The sequence below is a fragment of the Grampus griseus genome (assembly GCF_964374135.1).
Source record: "Grampus griseus genome assembly, chromosome: 2".
Taxonomy (NCBI): Eukaryota; Metazoa; Chordata; class Mammalia; order Artiodactyla; family Delphinidae; genus Grampus; species Grampus griseus.
This window is the reverse complement of record NC_139018.1, coordinates 91,941,750-91,956,329: the sequence shown is the minus strand read 5'-3', so window position 1 is coordinate 91,956,329 and position 14,580 is coordinate 91,941,750. Positions and strand designations below refer to the sequence as shown.

The window sequence follows — 14,580 nt, the reverse complement described above, 5'->3', positions numbered from 1 at the left end:
GAAATAAAGTTACTGGAACACAGCTGTGCTCATCTGTTTACATGTTGTCTACTGCTGTGGTTGAGCTACAGTGGCAGAGTTCAGTAGTTGCAACAGAGCAAAGTCTAAAATATTTACTATCTGGCTCTTTATAGAAAAAGTTTTCAGACTCTAATCCCATCTCTTAGCTCTTACTCACTCTTGTTCTACCACAATTTATGCTCCTGCAATATCAATGTCAAAGTACTGTAGTTCCTCACATGTTGTGATAATTTATGTTTTAGTGTCTTTACACATGCTCTTCCCTCTGTCTGGAATTTCCCAACTCCACTCTGCCAGGAAGGTTCAGCCTTCCAAACCCTCCTTGAGGGGTGCTCATCCTATAAAGCATTCCCTTTAATTCAAATTCATAACTTTACTTTTTGTTAGAAGATATTGACAGCTGGAATGAGAATCAAGAAAACAATGCCTGGAAAAGCAATTTATAAAACTATAGATGCTATATAAAAGTAACAACTTCTAATAATAACTATTATTATACTTGGCAGCATCAGTGCCCGCCTTTGTTTCTACTTTTATTTCAAACCATTTACAGGGAGCTTTTTAGACCAAAGCACCCCTGTTGGCTCTCATGGAGTAAAGGATCTAAGAACACCTTTCCCATAATCTTTCTTTGTTAAATACCAACAACATATTTGGGTGCCTGGACTAGTTATTTTGGCAACACCAGAGACCAATTCAGATTAATTAGATGTGTCAGCAATTATTGACTAATCATTAAGATGACTCAAAACATCAATCAACCAACCAAACCAAAAAGACCAACTCTCTGAGTTGTCCTGCTTGACTCCACAGAACAAGTTTGGAATCCTAGAGGAGGAATAAACATAAAATTCTGAGAAGATATGCTAAGGCAAAAAGCCTTTCTATCCATTGGTTGCGGGTAATTATGTTGAGAACATAGCTCTGCACTACTATGTATATAGATCTACCTATCTATCTATATTTATTTATATATCTTTATATCTATCTATCTATAACGTATATATATTTTTAATGGGTCTGCATTCCTCTCTCTGCATCCCCTTCCTTTGGGAATCAAAAACATCTCATAGAAAATATTTTCATGAAATCTAATATATATAAAAACTGTATAGTGTGTGTGTGTGTGTGTGTGTGTGTGTGTGTGTGTGTGAATACAGTGTACTAATTTAAACGATGATGTCCAGTGGATCTGGAAGGAGTTTAGAGATTTCCATTTGCTTTGTGAAAAGTTTGACATGTGTGTTGAAAGCCATGAAGCGAAGGTTCAGATTACGCCACGTGAAAGCTTGGGTGGTTCTGAATGCTGAGTCCCAGAGACAAAAGCTCTTAGTTATAACTGCATTTCTGGAGAGGAGGGCGCCAGTTCGTTCACCACTTCCATTAAGGAACAACTACTTCTTTTAGCGGTGCTCTTCTCTCAGGAAGTGCAATATATAGTAAGGGCAGAAAAATAAGCAAAGGAGGAAATCTGTTATTGATTTTCTTTTCTTCTGTGAAATTACATGAAAGCTCAATGGCTTGGAGCAGTAACTTAGTCAATAAGGCTCCATTTGGGACCACCTTGAAGTTCAATTCTCTCTCAATCCTTTTAAACTTCCTCTAGTGTTGGATTCTTTTGTATTTAATTATCTTTGGTGCTGAGATACTATGAAGCTTTTTTATTCATCACACCACAGAGGATTTTGCTAAAGGTAAAACTGTGAAGTATTCCCAGACAGTAAAGTTCCATCAGTCCTTTTTGGTTAGAAATCAATAGCACTGAAAACCAATCCTTAAAAGCCAAGGAAAAAAGACGAAGAAGGTGAATAGTAGGACTCCTTACTGTAAAGCAATTTTTCAATATTAAGGTGTTGCTGGATTTTCTTGGGTTTGAGCTGCAGAGAGACTAAGCTCAGTGTTTTCTCCAGTGGGAGTGGGGAAGGTCATTTATGTCAGGCTCACCATTATGTGAGTGTACATTTTGGTCATAATACTTGCTAATGTTTATTGAACATTTACTGTGTACTTGATAGTATGCTGAGTCTTTATATGGTTTCTGTTCTGTAGGGAAGCAATAAGTCGCCTGTGTGAAGCTGTCCCCGGGGCAAATGGAGCCATTAAAAAGCGAAAGGTAAATATTGGTGTTTTTTTTTTTTTTTTTTTTTTTTTTAGTTTCCCTAACTATGGGAAAGATAGTATCAAAATAGTTGTTAGTTCATTCCACCACATGACCCAAGGTCTAGAATGGCCGTGATTATTTGACATGCTATCTGAGAAGCACTCAAAGTTGTTCTTGTCCCTCAAGTTTTTCTGACTTGCCAGACACTGTCTGAAATGGTGATGCCTGAGGGTCAGAGTAGAGAAAGCACCTGGGTCTTTTCAAGTCAGAAAATCTGGTTGCAGAGCTAGGTATTTACTTACCTTTGAGCATGGTATCTCATCTCTCCAAAACTCCATTCTTGTTCCTGTAAAGTTAAGCTGTTGAACCAGATGACCAATTTTGGTACCTTCCAATTTCAATATTTTATAATGTATGTATTCTGCATTTTAACATTTTAGACTTTTAGGACTCCATGGCCTATTTTCAGATGGAAACAAGAGTGCTGGTAGAGGTAAGGGTAATAAATGGGTAGAAGGAGCTTTTCATGTTGAAAGAAATCATGAGATTTGATGTTAGACTTGCACTTAAATCCTGTCTCTGCCACCTACTAACTGTGTGATCTTGATCAAGTCATTTCACCTTTCGAATCCTTGGTTTCCTCATTTGTAAAGTAGGAGAAAATAGCCCTTAGTTTATAGAATTATGTAAGAATTAAATGAAGTGATGTGTTAAGTGTCTTGCTTACATTAGGCTTTCAACGCTAATGCTAGTTAGTATTATCCCTAGAATACTTAGTTGCTTTGAAAAGTCCAAAGGGGAGGTGCAATGGCGCTTAAGATAACTATATAAATTATAGAAGTATAGACTGTTTAAGAGGGGAGGAATTTTTAGAGATCTCCCAGTTGAACCCTCTCACTTTGCCAGCTGCTAAACCATGGCTCAGAGAAGAGACTTGCCTTGAGTCACTAGGAAGATCAAGGTCAGCACCAGCTGTAGACGCCAGGTCTTCAGAGTCCCGGCTTTACTGCTCTATTTCCATACCACCCTGCCTAATTTTTTATCATTACTCATTATTTTGCATAGGACTGAACCCACTGTCACCCAGAGTGACTCAGAGGAGCCACATGATCTGGGAAACTCTGAAGAATGGCTCTTGAATTCTACTAGAACTCCCATTACTAGTTTCTCTGACAGAACCGATGGTCTGTCTGTAGCCTCTAGCCTCCTCCTGCCTCTCATAACCTCTGTGAATAGGAGGTTCCGACTGGAAGATCCCAACAAACAGGCTTATTCACTTAAGACTTTCTCATTTCAGGAGTAGTGGGATCCACACTCCAAAACAAAATAAAACAAAAGCAAACCGGGCTGTCATCTTTCCAGAAAGTACACATGTAAAGAAGTAAAAAAAAAAAAAAAAAAAAGAAATTTTTGAGCTAATTCCCTTCGATAGCTAGCTTTTTTACTGAGTACTTAATACATGCCAGGGACTCTTCCATGCACTTTATATTTTTTATATTCTTTTTCCTCCCAATTTGAAAAATTGTGATAAAATACACATAACATAAAATCTACCATTGGAACCATTTCTAAGGGTATAGTTCAGGGATATTAAGTACATTCATACTGTTGTTCAATCGTCACCCCCATCTATCCCCATAACTCTTTTTTTTTTTTAAGAAATAAAGTCATTTACTTGAAGAACAGAATATACTTAGAATTGTTTGCTTCTATAAAGCCCATTTCCCCCAAGCCTTAACTTTGAAATTTCATATTAAGCAATGAAGTTATTTTACACAATCTAGTTAAACAATTTATTAGGAATAGTCCCGTAACTTTTTTTTTATCTTGTAAAACAGAAAGTTTATACTCATTAAAAAACAACTTCCCATTCCCCCCCCCCCATCTCCAGCCCCTGACAACCACCATTCTACTTTCTGTCTCTATGATTTTGACTACTCTAAGTATCTCATATAAGTGGAATCATACAGTATTTGTCTTATTATGACTGGCTTATTTCACAGTACTCCACATAATGTCCTCAAGGTTCATCCATGCTGTAGCACATGTCAAAATTTCCTTCCTTACTAAGACAGAATAAATATTTCATTGTATGTATATATCACATTTTGCTTTCCATTTATCTGTTGATGGACACTTGGGTTACTTCCATGTTTTAACTATTGTAAATAATGCTGCTATGAACATGGATGTACAAATATCTCTTCAAGTCCTTGCTTTCAGTCCTTTTGGGTATATAACCAAAAGTAGAAATTGCTGGATCTTATGGTAATTCTAGTTTTAATTTTTTGAGGAGCTGCTGTACTGTTTTCCATAGCTGTTGTACCATTGTACATTCCTACAAATAGTGTACAAGGGTTTCAGTTTCTCCACATCCTTGCTAACACTTGTTATTTTCCCTTCCTTCCTACCTCCCTCCCTCCCTCCCTTCCTTCCTTCTGACTAGTTATAGGTCTACACAGATTTTCTATTTCTTCATGATTTAGTCTTGGTAGCTTTTATGTTTCTAGGAATTTGTCCATTTCATCTAGGTAATCCAGTGTGTTGACATACAACTGTTCATAGTATTCTCATAATCCTTTTACTTCTGTTGAATTGGTAGTAATGACCCCACTCTCATTTCTCATCTTACTAATTTGAGTCTTCTCTCTTTTTTTCTTAGTTTATCTAGCTAAAGGTTTGTCAATTTTGTTGATCTTTTTGAAGAACCAACTTTTGGTTTCATTTTTAACATTTAAAAAACATAAATATTCATTCTGTAACAAAGTCCATAACTTACAGAGTGTTGTTATGTTATTTTTAAAGCCTCCAGCTAAGTTCCTATCAACAGTTCTTGGCAAAAGTAATCTTCAGTTTTCGGGAATGAATATAAAACTGACCATCTCAACATGCAGCCTCACACTGATGAATCTTGACAACCAACAGGTAAGATCATGAATGTCACTTATAGTTTAACATATCATCTATTTTTCTAGAACAGTCTGGGCATAATGAAGAGAATAAAGTTTCAGACAGTGTACCTAAAACTTAATAAGACATGAGGGGAAAAAATCTGCCAAGGATTTATGTGTAGCAATAATTAGGACAACAGTATTACTAACCCATCGCTGGGGCATTTAACTGCCTACATACTTGCCCCTACCTATCGGCTTTGTAATAAAAACTAAGGTGCAAAGAACATATTAAGTACCATTTGGAATATACTTGAGTCAGTCATTTATTACTCTCCGCTACCCCTCTGCAAAGGGAAAGAAATTCCATCATCAGAACTAACAGACTGCATGTTGGACTGGGGATGCACATGAAGGACAGAGGGGAAGGGTGATGTTAGGGTCAATGTTCCAGCTAACCGAAATTTAAGCAGAAAACATTTTCTTCCAACCCTTAAGATTGAAAAGCCTTCTCAAATGTTATTGTGTAAACAACTTTTTCATCTTTGATGATTTATGATTCTATGGTGTGCCTGAGTTCTCACTGTAAACATTATTTCTCAAAGAACAGCATCGTTGAAGCAAATATAAAAGATATACAGGCATTGCACTAAATATGTACTTTAAACTAGGACACTCTTTTTTGACTTATTTTTTAAACTAAATTCCTTATATCAGGTTATTTATGTATGTTAGAGTCTAATTTTTCTTTGTCTAATATGTAGTGATTTGAGGTTCTTGGTATTTAAGTTTTTACTGTGTGGAGTGCTATTGATCAGGGACTCACGCAGGGTTTAACGTGTACTTGTCAGTGATAAAACAGTAAGAGGCTTTGAGGTCACATGTAGGTTGAAAGCCTGGCTTTGCCACTAACAAGCAAGTTACCCTACCACTCAATTTTCATCATCAGTGAAATGAGGATTATAGTCTTAAACTTAGAGTTTCTGAGAAGATGGTCTTAGCAACAGTATGTGTCTTATTGGGTTATTTAGAGGATTAAGTAAGATCATGTAAATCACTGGATGTAAATCACTCAGCACAGTGCCCATTGCATGGTGCATTTTTCCTTGAGGCCTTTTCATATACTCAGTACTTAGCAGGGAAAGCATATTGTAGTATGTAAAATTATAAAATTGTCAGTAACATATAAGTACAGTTATAAACATTTTGATTTCCATTTTTTACCAAAAAATTCACTTGCAGTTTTTTTTTTTAATTTTTCTTGGAGTATAGTTGATTTACAATGTTGTGTTACTTTCTGCTGTATAGCAAAGTGAATCAGTTATGCATATACATATAGCCACTCTTTTTTAGATTCTATTCCCATATAGGTCATATACAGAATATTGAGAAGAGTGCTATATAATTTATTTATTTATTTATTTATGCATTCATTTATTTTTGGCTGCGTTGGGTCTTCGTTGCTGCACGCAGGCTTTCTCTAGTTGCGGCGAGCGGGACTACTCTTCCTTGCGGTGTGTGGGCTTCTCATTGTGGTGGCTTCTCTTGTTGCGGAGCACAGGCTCTAGCAACATGGGTTCAAAGTTCTGGCTCACGGGCTTAGTTGCTCCACGGCATGTGGGATCTTCCCTGACCAGGGCTCGAACCCGTGTCCCCTGCATTGGCAGGTGGATTCTTAACCACTGTGCCACCAGGGAAGCCCCCCTGTTTTGTATAGTAGGTCCTTATTAGTTATCTATTTTATATATAGTAGTGTGTATATGTCAATCCCAATCTCCCAGTTTATCCCTCCCCAACCCGGCTTCCCCCGACCCCTGGTAACCATGTTTGTTTTCTACATCTGTGACTCTGTTTCACTTGTGGTTTTGAGGTTTGCTTTATTTTCTAAATTCAAAAGCAGAATAAAATACATTGCTTACACAGTAGTATAAAGCACCATAGAGGAAAATGTTTAATATGAAACAATTTTAAATAGATTCCTGTCTGGTTGAATCAAGATTGGTTATCCAAGAGAGGTGATACCATTGATATCTGACAGCAGAACATATGGGGCTGTACTTGGAAGATGCAGCCAATCTGGGTGGAAGGTGAAACATTAATTGTCCTTCGGATGCTTTGCCCTCAAGACATTTGTGGATGTAAAATTTATTTTTAGTTTTCACCCATGTGGATGGTACCAGGGATGCTCAACTCTTTTAGTTATAGGATTTCATTGAGTATAGGAACCCTTGAATTATCTGAGTTTTGTAGGGGAGGAAGAGTAGGCAAAGCGAGAGCCATCACGATGACAGCTGTGTAGAACTGAATGAGCATTTTTAAAAATGGCTCTTTCCATGGGTGACTGAAGTGAATTGGGAATTTAGGAAGAAGAGGGTTGTGGTGTGTATGGTGGAGGGCACGTTATTCTCAAAATCTCTTTCCCCTCTGCTACCCTTTTCCAGGCCACTGCAGTTAGAGCTGGTACTGCCACACGTCCATAGTCTTTCAGGTGAATAAAAGGAGGGACAGTGGGCATGGGTGGCTTCCACGACCAATAGTTACAGCAAAGAGCTGCTTTGGGGAGTGGCTCACATCTTTTCTGTACTGGTGGCATCGAATGGGCTGTGCTCAGCCCACCGCTGGAGTGGGGACCAAAGTTAGGATCTCATTGATATTAGACCCAGGGGCTGATTTTTAAAAATAACTTTGAACTATTCTGCAGACCTGGGGAGAATGGCCACGGGGATGAGGTTTGGGGTGTAAAAAAGATGTGCCGCTCTAGATGCTTAAACTCAAGAAGCTTTATACGTTCCTTCAAAAGGACAGCTAAAATGTCCAAGGGATAAAGGCAGCAGAGAAGTGACCGTGTGGACATAACATGAGAAAATGCTTTATCAATTAAATTTTCCTTAAAGAAAACTAGCCTCTGAAGTTCTAAGATAAATACAAATATCCTCCCCTCACCCTTAACTTCAAAGATATACTTTGGACTGAAAACATAAACAGCTTCAAGTTTATAGATACATTCATAGATGACAGAGCATTTATGGGTCAGATGGTTCACATTTATTTTGTCATTGAGAACATCAAGAATGTAACCATTCACTCCCAGAAAATGTCTCACAGAACCTCAGAGGCAGAAAATAAGATATTAAACACGCAAACGTGCAATGCTTGCAATTTTTAAAACTTACCATATTTGGGGATGGGAAAATATATTTTGCAAAAGCAAGTTATAGGGGTTTTTATATAGTCCTTGTTTTAAAAATTCAAGCAACAGGGCGCAGTGGTTGAGAGTCCGCCTGCCGATGCAGGGGACACGGGTTCGTGCCCCCGTCCAGGAAGATCCGGCCCGTGAGCCATGGCCGCTGAACCTGCGCATCCGGAGCCTGTGCTCCACAATGGGAGAGGCCACAACAGTGAGAGGCCCGCGTACCGCAAAAAAAAAAAAAAATTCAAGCAACAGACTTCCTTGACATACTTTAATAAGGCGTTAAGCAAAAATGTCAGTCTGAGTAGCTCCTACTCCCACTATTTCTCTACTAGTTTCTACACTCCTATCATCGACTCTAACAGCTAGTGAAATTGAGACGGGTACTAAAGAGATAAGGTAAAACGGGCAGAAAATGGAGACATCCTTTAGTCTCCAAGAGGAGAGGCAATTCAAACACCTACAGAGGCCAGGCAGGTAATGCAAACTGTCCAGGTTCATGAACACACAGTGGTGCGAGCACAGTGATAAATGACGAGTGCTACTTGGTCTCCATGTTGGGGAGACAACACTGGGGAACATTGCAAACAGAATACTTTCCCTGTGTAAAGGCCAATCAGATGCTTCCGATGGGACTATAGGTCAAGGGCTGCCAGGTCTTCCACTTTTGGGGAAAAAAAAAGAAGATGGAAATCTGGGAGTTTTGCTGCTCTCTCTGGATTATGAGATGTTGGTCTTTAATTAAGAAATTAAAATTATAAGCATGAGCCAAACAAAATAGAGGCGTTCTTGAGATGAGCCAATGTGGGACATCTGATCTAAGCAAACATTTAAAGTAACTATGGATAGACCTAGAAAGCTCTGCGCAAATCACACTACACACTCATAAGTTTAAGTTAACTCTCCCCATTCCACATCCCCATCCTCTCCCGCCATCAGAGAATCAGGATTACAACGTCCCCAGAACTCCTTTCTTTAGTTTATCTGTTTATATAGATGTGTGTATATCAATCCTCACCATGTATAAGGTTCATCCAATTATCCTTATTTTCAGTTCAGGATCCTGAGGCAGAGAGATTAATCTACTCAGTTACAGAGCTATAGGCAGTGCAGCCCAGATTTGAATCAGGTAGGCTGGTTCCAGTCTGTGATTTAACTGTAACATTTTAAAATGTTACCATTTCCTACCTTTAGTAAATATTAACAAGTATTAATTTCAGTGGTCTCTCAGGTTATTGCCTAGTTTGTTTTTTTTTGCGGTACGCGGGCCTCTCACTGTTGTGGCCTCTCCCATTGCGGAGCACAGGCTCTGGACGCGCAGGCTCAGCGGCCATGGCTCACGGGCCCAGCCGCTCCGCGGCATGTGGGATCTTCCCAGACCGGGGCACGAACCCGTGTCCCCTGCATCGGCAGGTGGACTCTCAACCACTGCACCACCAGGGAAGCCCCCTGCCTACTTTTAAGACCAACAAACCAACCATCAGAGGAGTGAGAGAGTCCAGGTCTTTCTCCCCAAAATGAGCCTTCAAACCCAACAGGGAGTGGTTTTCTTTCCCCCTCCTCTTGCTCCCTACTTGCTCCCTAAGAGAAAGAGAATTACACTTCCTGGTTTATAGATCTGTTTTTTTCTGAACCTATTTCCCATCATCTTTATCTGGAGGTAAGTGCAACTAGTCAGTTCATGTATACTGGCACCCTTTTAATTCTTTGTCCAGAGTCCTGTTAATTCACATCACACAAGCAGTTATGTATCCAGACTCATAACTGCATCTACAAGCTGTTTGAAAATGCAATGGAAGAAGTGAGCCGTGTGAGAGGAAGCAGGATTAAGATGTTTTAAGTGCCAACACTTAATCTTCTATCTAGTGTTCGCCCATCTATCACTCCTCTCCCCGCCAAGCTCATGTCTGAATTATAATCATCCTTACTTGTCAGTCCTATTTTTTTTTTTTTTTTTGCGGTACACGGGCCTCTCACTGTTGTGGCCTTTCCCATTGCGGAGCACAGGCTCCGTACGCGCAGGCTCAGCGGCCATGGCTCACGGGCCCAGCCGCTCCACAGCATGTGGGATCTTCCCGGACCGGGGCACGAACCCGTGTCCCCTGCATCGGCAGGCGGACTCTCAACCACTGCGCCACCAGGGAAGCATGTCAGTCCTATATTTTACAGAAAAGAACCCCCCCTCGCTAAAAGACAGGATGACTGTTAACATAAATAAGGCTCCAAGTTGTCCTGCTGTATTGGATGTGTCCTTTACTGCCATAATGGAGCAAAAACATCTGGTACCTTTTTGCTGATCCTAAGACCTGTTGGTATATTCAGTTTTACTGGGCACAGCCTCCTGACTAATTATTATTCACAGAGAACATCAACATCTTAAGAACCACAGTAACATCCTTATTGATTTGGCAGTTTTTCCCAGGTTGGCAAATTCTCTTATAGGAATTTACTAAGTTTAATTTCCACCAATTAATTTGTAATCCGGTATTTGAAGCTGGAGCACGTTCCCTTATAGTCATTAAGTTTAAATCATAAGGTGATTGCAATCATACAATAAAACCAATATAACACAATAAAAAGTAGTATTAGAGAAAGTATGTATGCAATACCATTAGCCAAACAAAATACACAGAACAAGAAATTTTTATTATCCCCAATGCTGGTGCATAACCACTAACAAGCTTAATTAGAGGAGGAGACAGAGGGAAACTTCAGATACCGAGGTGGATTTCTGGGCAGGTTTAAAACCTTTAAGGGTTGTTCATGAAGTCTTTTTTAGGTGTAGGGCTTTCCTTTTACTGGACAATTTTCACTTAACAGTTCTTACATTATGAAGTTCAACCAGAGTCTTTTGCCTGTAAAAAATGAAAAACAGAGAGCAAGTAAAACACAATATTTCTCTAGTATATACGGATGTTAGAAATAGTGTGTTTTCTTTGTACTTTCACATACACATTAATGTCTACATTTGAAACTTATTAAGGACATCTTAATTTTTGACTTTTAAAAATGTCCAAGACAATGAATTTTCTTGAATTAAAGGTTACAGTAGCTTTAAAAATGATCAAGATACATGTACAAACAAAATCTCAGATGCTCTTGGAAACACATTTTAAGATATAGCACACATGATACATATTTCTTTTGGGGTTTGATTATCCTTTCGGGATACTGAAGAATACTCGATTTATTTTACACTAAAAATTTAGCTTTTGATAACCACGGCTTGGATAGATCACAAAATGGAACCTGACAGTTTTCTCGATATGCTTTCAGTCCAAATAACTCAAAAAACATCTCATGTCCTAAGCTGGATAAATTAGTTACTTTTTCGCATATAATTAGTATCAGTGGGCTCTTGTACTGGCAGTCTGTCTTGGTCATGACTTACTCTTGCAAAGCCATCCCTTACAGGAACATATATTTTCCTCAATGCAAGGAAATTAATCTGGATCAATAACAAAGTCAAAGCCATAAATGTTTCAGGACATTCTTGAAAACAGGTTTCGACAGTATTTAGATCCTTTTTCTTTAACAATTTCCTTTTTCATAACTGTGCAGTCGCTACTTTATTCTACAAAAAAAAAAAATTTTTTTTTTTTGAAGACCAAGTTTTTCATTGGCACGGAACTATTTGGAATGAACCCAAGAGACAGTGGAATGCCAGGTCTCTCCTCAAGTAGTTTCCTCCTCTCTTCACAGCGTTTAACTACTCTCTATCAATAATCTCATCACAGCCGAGCTCTTCGGTCAGACGATTGACAACCATGAGTGAAAAAAGCTCTTCGATAAAAGCCAACTGATCAAACGGGGTCTTCTCATAATGCATCTGAAACCCGCCATCCAGAGCTGCTTCTCTTGCTCTGGAGGTTCTCAAAAACATCTTGTTGGCTTCTTCAAGGGCCGCTGATACTCTGTAGCCTGCACCACTCAGCTGCTCCTCTTCCGGATAGTCGTAGTCGTCCTCCCAGTCATCGAATTCCTCGCCCTCGTCCTCGCTCTCGAAATCAGGGCCCGCGATCTGGCCTGGCTGCTCCCCAGGGCCGGGCCGGCTAGCGAGGCCTCGCTGCCCCAGCGGCTCCGCCATTGGCTGGGCGGCCTCCTCCTCCATCGGGCCTTCCTCCTCCAGCTGTGGCTGGGCCCCGGCGCGGTAGGTGTTCAGGGATGGCTCCCGGCTCCCGCCGCCTACCTCCATCTGCGGAAGGTCACTCTCGCCAGGCATCACATCCATCTGCAGGTCATTGCTTTCCTCATAGAGCTCGGACAGCTCGTTCATTTCAGACATTGTGCAAGCGGCTCAACCTCCCCGCAAGGCGTTTTCGGCAAGATCGGAGCTACGCGGCCGTGCGGTTGTGCGCTTGCGCAAGCACCGTGCGCTTGCGTGACCTTGTGCGTGTGCGCGACCCCCAGACACCGCCTACCTCTCGGAGCGCTGTTTGGGGGCCGGCAGCTGGCAGTTCCACCCCGGGAATGTTCCCGGGGCTCGCTGGTCGGCTCTCCGTGCGTTCGAACTTCAGACCTAGATGCTGTACGTGCAAGAGCATTGCTTGGCCACTGCATTACCTAACCGTTCTGCTGCTTATGATGCGATAAGCTTGGAAATACATGGCTCTGTAAGACCCCGTACTCCTCCTCCCTCATCGCCCCCCTCCTTTCTCTCCCTCTTTCTGCGCCTATTCTATCCCCCATCCCCAGGCAGTCGCGTCTCTTCCACGGTTTTATCTGTCTTTTATCTGTGCGCTAATGACCGCTAAATCCGCAGTTCCAAACCACACGAAGTTCTCAACCGCAGATCAACATATTTAGAATTTATCCATTCATCTCTCCTGTTTTTCTCATTTTAAAAAAAGTTAAATTCACAAATAAGCATATTATCGGTGTTCTTTAAAAAAACAGACAAGAAATACATAGTCCCATTGCATTTCGCAGGAGATAAAGGTACACTGTTACCAGTTTGGTGTGTATTCTTTAAACCCTTTTTCTTTACGTTTACTTGAATCTTTATGTCCTCGTGGAAAAAAAATCTTATTTTTTTTACGTGTCTTACATAATTGTCTTCAACTGACAAAATAAGCAAACAAACAAAAAACCCTCATCAATGTCTTGAAGATTTACCTGTTAGTATACATAGACATATATTTTTTCATACTATTCTATTTGTATAGCTATACTGTAGATGACCTAACTATGCACAAATAACTTTCTATATTTTGATATTATAAACTATGCGTAATTGAACATCCACATGTGCCAGTAGTTTTCTAGAATAAAAACCTAGAAGTGCAAAGGTGGAATTTTGGGGTATGCATACTTTGGTTTTTAGTGAATGTCAAATTGCTCTCAAAGTTGCTGTACAAATTTAAGCTCTAGCCAGCGGTGTCTGAGAATATCCACACCGTTACCAGACATGATTTTGTTGAACTTTAACAATTTTATCCATTTAATGCCGTCTTGTTTTATTTTTTATAGCCTTAATTTATTGGAGATTATCTTTCAATATGTTTATTGAACATTTCTATCAGTATTACCTCTGAAAATTAAATGGTCTTATTTTGGGTTTATTTCTTTTTCTTATTGATATAGGAATTTCTTATAAACTCTGTATATGAATACTTTGTTTCACATGTTACAAATATATTCTCCCTCTTGTTTCTTGTTTTGGGGGTCTTATACAAAAGTTTAAAAATGGGTTTTCATGCAATCAAATCTAAGGGTTTCTTTCCTGTCTTTTTCTTTCTATTAAGATGGATTTACCTACCTCAGAAATCATAAGCATAATCTTTTATCTGTCTTCTAATGTTTGTATAGATCTTTTATGGATCAAACATTTATTTATAAATAGCATGAGGACAGGATTTATTTATATATTTTTTCATATATGTAGCTAATTCAGGTACCTCCGCTAATTTAATCACTTGTCCTTTTGTCTGCTATTCGGTGCCACATCTATCATAGACTAAACGACCACAAAAGTGTCAATCTGTTTTTAGACTTTGTAGTCTAATGAATTTCTATAGTTTTATAATATGTCTTAATAATATGGAAAATCTTGTCTCTTTGTCCTTTAAAAAAATTGCCTTAGCTCTTCTTGCACATTTATTCTTCCAATGTGAATTTTAGAAGTAGTTTGAAAAGTTCCCTGAATGGCATTGGTGGAATTTTTATTGGAATTGCATGGAATTTATAGATTAAGTTGGGGGAGAATTGACATCTTTATGGTATTGTCTTCTCATCCATAAAGGTGATATATGTCTTTCTACTTGTTCAGGTCTTATTTGTACCCTTCAATGAAGTTTTCCAAAAAGTCTTATGTGATTCTTATTAGTTTTATACTTAGGTTCTCTTGTAAAATGTACCTTCCCCCTCTCCCCCATGCA

General features: G+C 39.3%; 2 protein-coding genes across 4 annotated transcripts in view; one reads left to right on the top strand and one right to left on the bottom strand.

Moving 5' to 3' along the window:
• The window catches only part of SHC4 (SHC adaptor protein 4), a gene marked incomplete at its 5' end in the record, with an annotated part of 124,300 nt that overhangs the window by 58,065 nt on the left and 51,655 nt on the right, over positions 1–14,580 (top strand). For all 3 annotated transcript variants that reach the window (XM_082647513.1, XM_082647512.1, XM_082647511.1), the window contains 2 exons: positions 2,071–2,134; positions 4,928–5,047. In XM_082647513.1, coding sequence (XP_082503639.1) covers positions 2,071–2,134; positions 4,928–5,047 — 184 coding nt within the window. The remainder of the gene's footprint in view (positions 1–2,070; positions 2,135–4,927; positions 5,048–14,580) is intronic.
• EID1 (EP300 interacting inhibitor of differentiation 1) lies at positions 10,829–12,597 on the bottom strand. Its single transcript, XM_082647517.1, has 2 exons — positions 11,595–12,597; positions 10,829–11,058 (listed from the first exon to the last, which is right to left on the bottom strand). Exon 1 carries the CDS (start codon positions 12,486–12,488, stop codon positions 11,913–11,915), a length of 576 nt encoding a protein of 191 aa, XP_082503643.1. The 5' UTR covers positions 12,489–12,597; the 3' UTR covers positions 10,829–11,058; positions 11,595–11,912.